This window comes from Zeugodacus cucurbitae, chromosome 4, assembly GCF_028554725.1.
Source record: "Zeugodacus cucurbitae isolate PBARC_wt_2022May chromosome 4, idZeuCucr1.2, whole genome shotgun sequence".
Lineage (NCBI taxonomy): Eukaryota > Metazoa > Arthropoda > Insecta > Diptera > Tephritidae > Zeugodacus > Zeugodacus cucurbitae.
The window spans coordinates 71,230,959-71,244,184 of NC_071669.1; the positions used below are offsets into that span (position 1 = coordinate 71,230,959).

Sequence of the window (13,226 nt, forward strand, 5' to 3'; positions counted from 1 at the left end):
TCACATGCGATTATACCTAAGGATAAGGCAAACTGCTTTCCGATAGCCAACAATCAATCAGAGTAGTCAGTAACAAGTACAACGATTTAAGCAAAAACACCTGTTGCAGTCAAAGCGTTTATTTTCAAAAGATATCAATAACAATTGCTGACCTGCTGCTGCTGACAGCAAACACACACACACCTGCATATAGTATGCAATAGCAAAAACAATGCAATGGTAAGAAAGAACATATTGCCATGCCAAGCGTAACTCAATGCAAGGCACACACACACACTTACAGCCACTTGCATTCTTATACACATGTGTGAGTGTGTGTTAAGCAAATGTTGCTGCAGGCAAGCCAACAACAACAGATAAGCCAACAAACTGCTGAATAACACAACAGGAACTGTCAGAACAGCTGTGTGCCAGGCAACAGGCAGCAAGAGAAAGAAAAGAAAAAAATAAAAAAAAATAAAAATCGAAAATAAATAAAACACAAGCAAATAGAAAACGAATGTGATTTGTATTCGTATCTGTATGTGTGTTGATGTGTGTGTGTGTGTGTAGGTGTAGCATGTGTTTGGAATGTGCAGTTGTACGATGTAGGTGTGTACACCGCACCAACAGTTGTCAATGCGAGCAGTGATAATCACCGTTTGACGCCGGGCAGATGAGACCAAACACAAATGTTGTTTGTATGAAATATGTAGAAACCAAGAAATCATTAAAATGTTGTTGCTTTTCGACAATTCAAACGGAAATCTAAAAATCATCGACATTCAGGAAATACTTATTTAATGCAGAGCAGGAATTCGTGTAGAAAAAAATTGGAGTTTCCCACGCTGCACGGCCAACTGGCACAAGTGTTCGCCAAAGAAGGCGAAGAGCGAACAACAGCTGTACAAGGCGCAGGTTGTGTAGGCGCAAGGAGAATTCGAAAAGATGAAATGATTTACAGCGCATGCCTGGCGCACTTTGCGCAGGGCGAACATGAAACGATGAGCGTGTGCTTGTATGTGTGTATCATGTGAGTTGTCTAAAAGTAAGAGGAGGCAAGCACCTGCTGGTGCGTCTTAGAAAGCAGTGAAATGCGAGTTTTTCTAAGGATGAAACGTCAGCAAAGCAATGATTTGGAGTTTGAGGGCATGGTTAAAAAATTAAATAAAAAAAAACAAACAACAAAAAAAAAATAGTTTTTTACAAAAATATTTAAAAATAAAAATATTAAAAAAAAACTAAAAAATTAAAAAAAAATTAAATATTAAAAAAAAAAATAGTTTTTGAAATCAAATTAAAACTACTCAACTTAAACAAGCCAATCACCTCAATTGTAAGTAGTTTAGTTCAAACACATTTTTAGCACTAAAAAAAACTAAAAAAAGCGATTTCGAACTTTCAACTCAACTTCCTCTGTGTAAACAATTGGCACTCGCTTGATGAAAAAACGTCACTTCCGGTACGGCACATTCCATTCAAATGCCGTATTTCCTCATCAATTAGCATTTCTTTGCTTGCCACATCAACAATGGACTAACAGCTAACAAAATAAGATAAGCATAAACAACAACAACAACAATGTGGTCTTTCTTTTCTTTTCGTTTGATATGTAAATAAGCATCTTCAATATGAATAGAATGGCAGCAATTGTAAAAGTTTAGTTGGATAATAATAAAAAAGTGGAGCTGAACTAAGAAGTGAGAAGAAGGTGTGTACATTTCTAAATAAACTTTAACGTTTTTTTCTCCAACACACACACACATACACTGGTGAGCGTACTAAGCCAATAACAATAAAAAGGCGTCGTAGAAGGCGCGTGATGGGCCATTAAGGGAACGCACCCAAAAGCACGTGGAAATATACAAACATACACACATACAGACATGCCGTTCTAAATATTTAACTTTATGCCTTTCGAGTGTGTGTGTGTGAGTTAGTTTGCTTTTGTAAGCAAACAATCTACAATCGCGTAAATACACACATCAGCTTAACTAAATGCGAGTATATGCATATGGTCAGTGTTTAGAACAACACCAACAACAGCGGTGGAAGCTGCATCAAATCTTGCTCCATGTCATTGCCACACATTGGTTGGTGCATTGGGACACAAAGAGGAAAACTCCCTCAAAAAAACTATGCGCTAATGAATGAGTAAATGCATGCTTCAATGAATGAATGAATGAATGAAAGAAATAATAAATAAACTCTAAAACGCGGCGTATTAGTTGCTGACTTCATACCACGCACATTCCAGCGGTGGGAAATGCCAGAGTGCAACAACAAAAAATAATAAATTAAAATAAAATAAAATAATATAAAATAAAATAAAATAAAAAATAAATAAAATAAAATAAAATAATATAAAATAAAATAAAATAAAAAATAAATAAAATAAAATATAATAAAATAAAATAAAATAAAATAATATAAAATAAAATAAAATAAAAAATAAAATAAAATAAAATAAAATAATATAAAATAAAATAAAATAAAAAATAAATAAAATAAAATATAATATAATAAAATAAAATAAAATAAAATAAAATAAAATAAAATAAAATAAAATGAAATGAAATGAAATGAAATAAAATAAAGTAAAATGAAATTAAATAAAATAAAAAATAAAATAAAATAAAATAAAATAAAATAAAACGAAATAAAATAAAATAAAGTAAAATAAAAATAAAATAAAAAATAAATAAAATATAATAAAATAAAATAACATAAAATAAAAATAAATTGAAATAAAATAAAATAAAGTAAAATAAAATAAAAAAATAAAATAAATAAATAAATAAAATAAAATAAAAAATAAAATAAAATAATATAAAATACAATAAAATAAAATAAAATAAAACAAAAAAATAAAATAAAATAAAAAAATAAAATAAATAAAAAAATAAAATAATAATAATAATTTATAACTACTTTTATACTTTTTTCCAAGGAACAAACTCCTGATGGCGCTGTTGTTATTTTTTTTTAATTTTTCTATTTTTCGGCCGAAAAAGAGTATTTGTTTAATAAAAATATTTTTGGTAAAATAAGAATATTTTATATGGGCCAAATTTCAATCAACTATGATTACCTTTCTGAAATTAAAATGATAAAAATACTCAAAAACTCTATTTCAAAAATACAAAGACGCACCCAACAAATTACAGCCTTAACATTGCACTTCAAATTTGTGGCTAATTTACGACATTTTCCTGACAAATAACGGAATATCTGACGCACAACGGTGACAATGTCAGCGACATTGAACGAGTCACCATGAATAAGTGGACTTGAATATTGTAGACTATGCATGATACTCAAACAAATGGCTGGACACGTTTTATTGCATAAATATGGGATATATAAAATATTATATATGTAAATATCTATAGGGGTATGCGGAACGTTTGAAAAAGCTTCCAAAGTATAGTGACGCTGTTGAACGTGAAAGCACGATCACATCTGCTTTGTTTTATGGACAGATCTACACGCTCGTAAATGAGTTTATTTGAATTATAAATAGCAATTCATTCACAACATATTTTCATACAGTGTGTCGGATGTGTTGTGCATTTCTCATGCACTCTGTAGAGTAGGTGTGACTACAAAGTTTGCTTTTGTTGTAATGCAATTGGAATTGATTGGATTTCAACTTATAAAGCGTTATTTATATGAAGTAAAATTGTTTTAAAATCATTTGCATTGGCGCATGCGGTCATTATTACTCACATATATTACATAATGAAAAATATGTAGGTATTTGCTGGTGCATATTTGGATCTTTAACGAGCGCCAACGCTGCCTTCGTAAAGGAAATCGTTTTAGATAGCCAAAAACGGTCAAACCAGAGCTATATTTAATCCATGTGACAGCAGTGAGTGCAGCAAATAAATAAATTATGACAGCAAGTGGTTTGCGTGGGGTTGCCAACTCTTAAAATACAGAAAAATTATGTGCGCATAATTTATTTAACACGGCCTCAATATGAGCATTTAAAAATAGCCAATAAGTTATACATATTTTCATAAAAATCTTAAGATTTTCAATAACCGTCCCACTCTTCCGCATAGGACTCCGAAGACGATCTGCCAATTTGCGCGCCGAATGCTGTCTGCTCCAAAATCGATTTGTACGAGACGCCGTGGATCGAGCGTCAGTGCCGCTGTCCCGAGGTGAATCGCCAGCCACACATCGTGTTGCATCACCACGCCCACCACACTACTACTACCACTACCGCCGCGCACGACAAGTATCGCAGTTACTACGAGCGGGAGCGTTTGTTGCAACACAAGCGCCTGCTGGTTGGCGATTACAACGACAAGAAGTTCGAACAAATGCATTTGAAGAAGCTGATGCAACGACTGGGCGCGGTCTACGAAGAGGATTTAAATCTGCAGCCAAATGATTATGCCGCAGCTTCGGTGGCGTCACATGCCGAGGACAACGATGCGCTGCCGAACTCGCAGGAGGATGAGTTGCTGAGCGAATTCAGCGACAATGAGTTTCCACACACGCCTTCGCGTCGCAATTACTACAGCGTGGAGCCGAGCACGGCGCATATGCGACACTCGGGTCACAATGGTCATCGTGCGAAGGAGCCGATCAACTTCATTGGTGGCTGCCCCAGTGGATTGGGTGTGGAGGATGGGCACACGATTGCCGATAAGACGCGTCACTACAAGATGTGTCAGCCGGTGCACAAGTTGCCCGTATGCAAGTGAGTAGTGCAGTGCACGAATTTAAAGATTATGTAGCATGTTCTTAACTTTTGAACTTTCTTTTGTGTTTTTCTAGACATTTCCGCGATTATACATGGACGCTTACCACCTCAGCGGAATTGAATGTGACCGAGCAGATAGTGCATTGTCGTTGTCCGAAGAATTCGGTGACATATTTGACGAAAAGGGAATCGGCTACAGATGGCGCTAGTGGCTACACATATCTCTTTGCTTGTTCACCCATAACGGTAAGTGTCTAGTGATGAGAAATTACAATTTTTAGCTTGTTATTGAGAAAAATCATTCATAACATTATTAATTATTTTGTCTCTCTCTCTCTCTCTTTCCTCCAGCGCATACGCTGCCAACGCAAGCAACCCTGCAAACTCTTCACGGTACGCAAGCGACAAGAATTCCTTGACGAGGTCAACATCAATGCGTTGTGCCAGTGTCCGAAAGGACATCGTTGCCCCAGCCATCACACACAATCGGGTGTCATACCCGGCGAGAGCTTCTTGGAGGATAATATCCAAACCTATTCGGGTTACTGCATGGCTAACGATTGATGGTCTTCGGCGGGCGCGAAGGGCAAAAGACGAAATCAACGAAAAAACAAATACAAAAAACATAAAAAGCAAAAGCAACAACCAGAAGTGAAACCGCTGCAGCAGAGCAAAATGAAAACTGGGCAGCTGACCACATTCCAAATACAGTTCAATGTGGGCATTACAGTGAAGGCGACAGTAAGGGTACAAAGTAAAATATTTGATACAAATTAAAAATAATATACAAACACACACACATACATATGCATACATATACATTACGAAGTGCGTGTTGCAAGCAGCCACAAGCGAAATTTTAGTCAAAAGAAGTATGTTAAACAAGAAAGAAGGAACACGCAAATAGTTGACTGAGCCAATTGAGTCTCGTCTTTATTTTAAAATAAATTTAAGCAATTAATTAAATGCAAATTAGTGTTAGAAATTGTTTTGCTGACTTAAAATATTTAAGCTAAAATCTAATGTAGTTTAATTAATTTATGCAAGAAAACAAATATGAATATGTTAATTAATTATTTATTTAATTAAGCTAACTTAACGGTAAACTAAGCGCAGCTATGAAAAGTAAACGACGAGTCGTTAGTAATTACACACACACACACACACACATACATACATATATATTGCCTATGCCTAGTATAGGGTTTGGAGAGAGTGGAGAGTTTTGTAAATTGTAAATATTTCAAAATGTCGTAAAATTAAATTATTATAAATAAAAATACTAAAAAACTAAAAAATGAACAAAGATGGCTTAAAAAAGTTATAAAAATAAAATTGAGCGTAAAATATTTATTCAGTAGCCAAGCGTGCCAAATACAGGGTGCAGTCTTAATTAAATCGATTAAGTTATGAAAATCAGGTACTCAGTAACTCACTAAGCAACAGAGCAAATCAATATGAAAAACGTGAAAACACATAAAGACAAGCTGAATTGTACCTGAAAGCAGTTTTAACGGTAATAAAGCGCAAAAAAATGCGAATAAAATACAATCGTGTGAAATAAAGTAGCAGACAGAAAGTTTTTACTACAAAAAATAATGCACTTAAGCAAAGAAAAAAATAATAATAATCGTAAAAAGAATAAATATTTAAAAAGTAATGTAAATATAAAAATATAATACATTTATTTTACAAAAAAACAATATTTTTATAACGCATAAATTTTATAAACAAAAATCCCACAGCAGAAAAATACGAAAAATACAACAAAGTTAAAATTGAAGTAAGTTTTAATAAAAAATATTTCAAATACAAATTATTTAGCCTCCACTGTGCCTACAACCACATTATTCTACAACTCTAGCATATAATAATTTATTTGTTTAGTTTCTATTGCCTACGCAACTATTTATATATGTAAATTATTAATTTAAATTACAAGAATATAAAGCGAAAAGAAAGAGAAAAAGAAAAAGAAAAACACAAAAAATAAGCAACTTACGACACGCGCTAGAACTTAGCCACTGAAATGCTTCCACAAGTCTTTAAGGCCCTTCGAATTTGAGCGCAGCATTATTTAATACAAAAACAAAGCATAAATAAAAAAAAAAACATTTAAATTGGCACCAAAATTAGTTTGTAAACGAAAAATGCATAATTTTAAAATATTCAAATAATTCATAATTTTAATTATGACATACAAGTGTACTAATATTTAATTTAGCTGTAGACTCCAAGACTAAACTAAGTTGCGGTGTGATTGAGTTTCCTTGCTATTGCCTTAATATATATACATATGTACATTACATTTTTTTATATTTTGTTTTTGTATAAAGACCTATTTATATGGAGATTTGAAATTGAAATTTTATACATAATTATATTACCCAATGATGATTAACTTATAACATTTATTATTATTAAATTATAAAATAAAATATGAATAAAATAAAAATGTATCGAAGATAAAACAAATTTTGGTTTTAATTAAATAAAATGCCATGTACCCCAGTCAAATAACTATATATGTGCATTTCTGGTTTTGTTTATATTTCTTATTAACTGTTATTTTTTGGATTTCGGTAAATGTGGAATAAAAGATTGATATGTTACCGTTACTATGCAACGAAAATTGTTTCATACTTTTCTCGTTCGTTGTACAGTTACATTAAGAATGTGCTTGTGAATTGGATATTGCATAGTAAATATTTATATGTGCAAAATCAGTTTAGCGGATCTTTCTTAGTGATAGTGTTGCAGCAAAAAATTTTTTTGCTAAAATTTGTTTTCAAAATTATTGTAGGTGCATTAACTTAATGAATTATTATACATTACATTTATTTAACTTTAAGCTACCTTGATTGCATGGGCTGCATTTTGCTGCTGTGGAAAGCTATTTACATGTTTTATATTCACTCAAATGAATGCTAATATCAATGTTGATCTTTTGGACAGCGAGTTAATAAAATTTGCTGGCAATATTTATGGAATATAACTGGACATATCGAAAGGATAATAAGGATTCCGGTATTACAATGTGCAGCATTGAGTTCGAACCTAAATGCTATTGAGGATCTCTGGGGGGAACCTCTCTGCTCCTGTTTTCCAAAACGGAAAGCAGTTTGAGACAGTACGTCACCTTAAATTAGCCATAAAGCAAGAATTTGCCAATGTTTACGTAACTATTCTACAGTCAGTAGTTAATTCTCTGATTCAGCGGCTTAATTTGGTTTTAAAATATAAGGACAATTATACTGACTATTAGAAAAAACATTTCTTTCAGTTTAACTCAAATGTATAGGCTTTACTGGTAAAAATAGTAAAATGCACATATAAATATTTACTATTAGCCTAAACTTCAATTCTGTTTTATAGTTTAAAAAATATTTTGAAATTTGTTATTTTTTTGTTTTTTATATCGTGTACATTAATATTAACAAACCTGCATACTCAGAAATATTTTGCAATTTTGTAATCTTTAATTTTTTTTTTTGCAAAAAGTTCATGCACATATATTTATTTGACTGAGGTATATTTTTACTGGTCGTCTAAAACTCCCGAGTCTCTTTGTAATCTATTCTGTTCTTACCCAAAATTAATTCGTTTAGATTGTGAATCTAGTGGTAAAAATATACCAGCTATTCCTTCTGACCATTTTCATTGTTACATATCAGGATTAAGAGAGAAAGGAAGGAATATCACAGTTCTTTATCCACTTTAGAACAAAAAAAACGCCGAAATAATCTTTCATAATTGACAATAGAGATAGATAATTTAAATAGGAATATACTACTGGATGGATTGAAGTTGTCCTTTCCTCCTCATGAGTGATCACAAATTAGTCAGTCAACGAAAGGAATGCAAAAGTAAACGAAATTACCGTACAGAACTGTTTTCAGTTTAAACCTCCCTGCAGAGAAATTATATGATCATTTTCATATTATTTCATTCTGAAGATTTGTCAGTTAACATGGCGCCTTAATATTTCAACTCAAAAGGTAGTTTCAACCTAGAAATATAGTAATTTCAATGATTTCTAAATACAATTTCATCGAATCTTGACACCATACGGGAAGTCGAGTTCACTTCCTTTAAAAATACGAATTCAACAAATTATAAACACTTTGAGAATCCAGCACATTTGTACTGATCTAACTGTTATACACTTTGAGCACCCAGAAGTATGCAATGCTTAGTTGTATTTACACGATCAGTGGTTTCTGTCTGTGCTAGATATTTAAATTGTATATTCCTCAAATACAGTGGTGGCAAATATTATTTTTAACAAATATAATAAATATTTACTTACAAGTTTGTTGATTGTGGTTTTGTAAATTTTAAGATAAATATATTTAGATGGGACACATACCTGAAAGAAAGAAAGAAATGCGTATTTAAAATATATATTATGCAAGTAATTGAAAAAAAAAAGCATAGTAATTGTATCTAAAAATATCACAATAAGAATAAATATCATAGTTTATATATAATTTTTCGAAGAAACTTTATGCAAATTTTCAAGAGGAAACAAGATTTGGAGACCACCTTTATCTCAAATTTAAACTTTAACGAATGTTGCTGAGTATCAGAGTATGCGGTTTTTCGCGAACTATTTTGATCTTCTCGTCAATTATTAGCATGATAATTATGTCTTCAAAAATGTAGATAAAACATGCAAAGTTTCCTCCACCATTAGCAAGGATAGGCAATTCAAATTCCATAAACTTCAGAGTAAGTTCAACCAAAATAGCTGTCAAGAAAGTATGAATAAGTCAAACTACCATAATAATTAATATTAACTAAATAGTTTTACAGCAAGAAGTTATTGAGTACCTTTTCTCCCGCTATGTCTTACTTATGAATACGTCTCTATAAATACCTTTTGTAAACGCGTGTGTTTCTATATTTGCCTGCGCATTCTTGTGGGTTCTGTTTTTGGGTCAGTTATTAAATTAATGACCCTACTTAGTAAAGTAGACGATGATTAATTAACAAATATACAGTTGTTAGCCAACACTCCCCGTTATCCATTGTACGAAAGTGAGAACATATGTAATAATAAGTAAATCTAAGAAGTATTTCAAATGTCGAGTTCTGGTTGTGCTTATGAATGTGATGCAAATGTAAATATGTCGGTATTAGCTTTTTTGAAAAACTCGATTTATTTAAGAATCTTCCATTGAGAATCACAATTTGGCGTTAGTGTAATACTAACGGTGTACAGAAATACACATTCCAATAGAAATATATGGAAATATGTATATGAATATGAAAGTATGTAATGTTCTGTCATCATTATTCATTAGGTGTCTAGACAAAAGTAATTAAAAAACCATAATTTAAGAAATGGTTTTAAGAAACTCATAATAAGTATATACATCGATTTTATATAATCGTTCAACAGTACTTTTGAGAAATCGTATGTGGAATAAGCTTATGTGATATTTGTTGTAATATTAACCTTTGACCTCACCCAAAAAACGTGAAAACAATATGGTTTGGAAGCTAGAGTGTGATATCAACTGACTTAATGCATTTTTGAAGAAGAGTCTCTATACAAGAAACTCTCCGAATGTGCTTTATATAGCTGCCTGCTGTAAAGGCAAAGCAAACGGATGGGATGTGAATTTTATAATAAGACCATTTTGTGAGAGTGCAATTGACCGATTCACTCCTTTTTAATACGAACATGTATGTATGTATTAAGTGTGTATAAATTAATATACTGACTGCACATGAATTGAGAGTTTATCAATTACCCCACACCACCAACACACACAACAAGAACGGCAACAGAACGTATCAAAAACGCTCATAAAAAATGTCCGACAATTAAACGCTGAAATATATACTTCAACAAATGATGGAATGTTGAAGGGACATGCGAAGCGTTCATAATAATAAAGACGCAGTGAGTGCTTCGTAAACGACTCTGCGCATGCGCAACGTGCGCACTGCAATAATCGAGGGGGCTACGTAAGCTAAATGCCTGGCTAATTGCGTGCGCGCACACAGACGGGTGTGAGGCTAATTTGCCATCAAGGTATGCCACACAGAATGCAAGGCAACTCAGAGGTGGTGGCTAGTAACCAAAGCGCTTGGCTGGGTGACGGCCAGCGATCGGCGTGGCAACAATCGCTTGCTGATTGCTCTTTGCGGTCTAATCTAACAGCAGAGATCTACTAATAACACAATTAAGGCAACATGACAGCTACTAATAGGTCTCACCATGCTTGCAGAGGGAAAGAGCGAAAGAGGGGAGCGAGAGCACATCAATAGCATTGACTTGATAGCTGCACTCGTTGGCATTTTCTATTACAATTCTTAAGCTTTTATGAACGAGTATATTATTATACTATTGTTTGTTTGTTGTTGTTGTTGTTGCAGTTACTTTGCGCTTAAGTATTTGTTAAAGGGCTAAATTTATAAGAATTGTATTTGCAGCTGTGTAACAAAGGCCATGTGCCATGCTGCTTTTGTGGGGGTAAATGGAGGGCGAGCCATTTTGTTGTTGTTGTTTTCATTGTGCATATTGTTAAAATTTGTTGTAGAGTCGTTGCAGCCAGCTGGTTAATCACTTGAAACTGTTGCTGGGCAAATTGTCGGACTTCGCTTGTGGCGCTGAGACACACTCCGAAAACCCTTTGTGGAAAACGTGCGAGACAACAACAAATAAATGGAAAAAATACAATTGAGATAAAAAAAAATGCAAAAGTGAAACATACAAAAAAACAAGAAACAACAACAACAATGAAAATAAAATCTACAACAACAAAAGAATGCCAAACACCAAAGAAAGTTAATCACAAAGCGCACAATGACGATAATAAATAAATAAATAATTACAAGTCTTGCCGCAAAATGAGAAAAATACTCGTAAATTAAAATAAAACAAAAAAGCTGGAATAAAATTAAACAAGGAAGGAAAAGTAAATTTTCTTCACCTTCAGCGCTTGAAGTAGTTGTTGTTTCGGCTAGTTTTGTTTGTTTGCATTTGTAAGCAGTTTGCTTCTTTTATTTTCATTTACCTTCTTTTGGCCAGTGAAGCGTGCGCCAAATCTCAGAAGACTCACTTACCGTCACGCTTTTTTGCCAAAACCGTCCGTACGTCCGTCCCCGTTTACCCGGAGTTGGTTTAGGAAAAATTCCAATCAGCCTTCAAGCAGACGGCAATAAGGTTAAGAATGGCAACAATAATATAAACTATAGGCACGGCAACAACAAAAGCAAAACTAATAGAGAAATAAACAACAATTTGAAGTCAAACATGCCGCGGTCAAAGTAACGACAGATTGGCCGGTCAGCCAGATAGATAGACGACCCAAGCAGCCGAGTAGTGCGGGTATTGGTTGAAGAGGAGAAAGTTCAAATGTTTACTTACACGCACACATACAGAGTTAATACAAATAGCATTAAAAAAATTTTGAAAAAATTAAAATAAAAAATTTTAGTGATTTAGTCTAAAAGTTCGTGCTAAAAGCAAATTGGTGAGCTAAACTTTGTCGTTTGCGCAGGAAAAGTTTCTAGCAGTGGTTTTAAATATATTTCAATTACTTAATTAACTGAATATTTATTTAGTAAAAAAATGTTGACAACCCTAGTAAGGAGCATTGCAATTATTAAAGTAACCACACGCCTTTCTTTATTTTATTATATATATTTTTTTAATTTTTTTTTATTTTTATTATATTATTTATTTATTTAAAAAATGGTTGTTAACCCTACTGAAAACAATTATGTTTATTAAGGTATTCTTATTATTTTTCTTATAATCTATGAAAGCCTTTGAGACTATTAATTTAACAAAAAATGTTGGCAACCCTGCTGAGAAACATTCAATTTATTAACGCATTCAGATGCGTTTATTAATTTTATTAAAGCCCTTTACGACTTTTCGTTCCGATTTCAAAATTTTGTTTAATAAAAAACTCTTGTGGCAACCCTAAACGATTTATTAGTTATTTATTTAAAAAAAATGTTGGCAACGCTAATGAAAAATTCTGTTCATTAATGTATTCTTATTATTTTTCTTATAGTTTATGAAAGCTCTTTAAGACTATTGAGAAGGAAATATTTATTTTGTAAAAATATGTTGGCAACCCTGCTGAGAAACATTCAATTTATTAATGTGTTGAGATGCGTTTATTAATTTTATTAAAACCGTTTAAGACTTTCCGTTCCAATTTCAAAATTTTGATTGATAAAAAACTCCTGTGGCAACCCCATACAGATTTTTTTTTAATTTTTATTATATTTTAACAATCTTATAAATTATTTAATTTCTATTCTATTTTAAATTGTTTTCTGTAATTTAATACGAATAATTTTAATTTTTTATTTAATCAGTTAAACTTGTAAATGCAGTTGGCAACCATATTCTCAAATATACTAATATATGTATATAATATAAATATTGCTACATACAATAGTGTTGTTGCATTTATGTAAATTGTGTTTTTCACTATTCTGCATTTTTTTTGTCTTTGCAATAAGCCCTCCCCTCTCCCTCTCTATCATTCTCTTTTAA

General features: G+C 32.3%; 2 protein-coding genes across 4 annotated transcripts in view; one reads left to right on the top strand and one right to left on the bottom strand.

The window, feature by feature from the left end:
• The window catches only part of LOC105212476 (protein giant-lens), a 30,522-nt gene extending 23,957 nt beyond the window's left edge, over positions 1–6,565 (top strand). For both annotated transcript variants that reach the window (XM_011184477.3, XM_054230172.1), the window contains exons 3-5: positions 4,050–4,696; positions 4,774–4,945; positions 5,051–6,565. In XM_011184477.3, coding sequence (XP_011182779.2) covers positions 4,050–4,696; positions 4,774–4,945; positions 5,051–5,263 — 1,032 coding nt within the window. In that variant the 3' untranslated portion in view covers positions 5,264–6,565. The remainder of the gene's footprint in view (positions 1–4,049; positions 4,697–4,773; positions 4,946–5,050) is intronic.
• The window catches only part of LOC105212498 (elongation factor-like GTPase 1), a 148,265-nt gene that overhangs the window by 42,754 nt on the left and 92,285 nt on the right, over positions 1–13,226 (bottom strand). Inside the window, exon 8 of one of the 2 annotated variants that reach the window (XM_054230171.1) lies at positions 9,037–9,068. The exons of the other annotated variant lie outside the window; for it this stretch is intronic. Within the exon in view, the coding sequence (XP_054086146.1) occupies positions 9,052–9,068 (17 nt within the window). The 3' untranslated portion in view covers positions 9,037–9,051. Of the gene's footprint in view, positions 1–9,036; positions 9,069–13,226 lie in introns of those variants that run through there. 2 annotated transcript variants of the gene reach the window in all.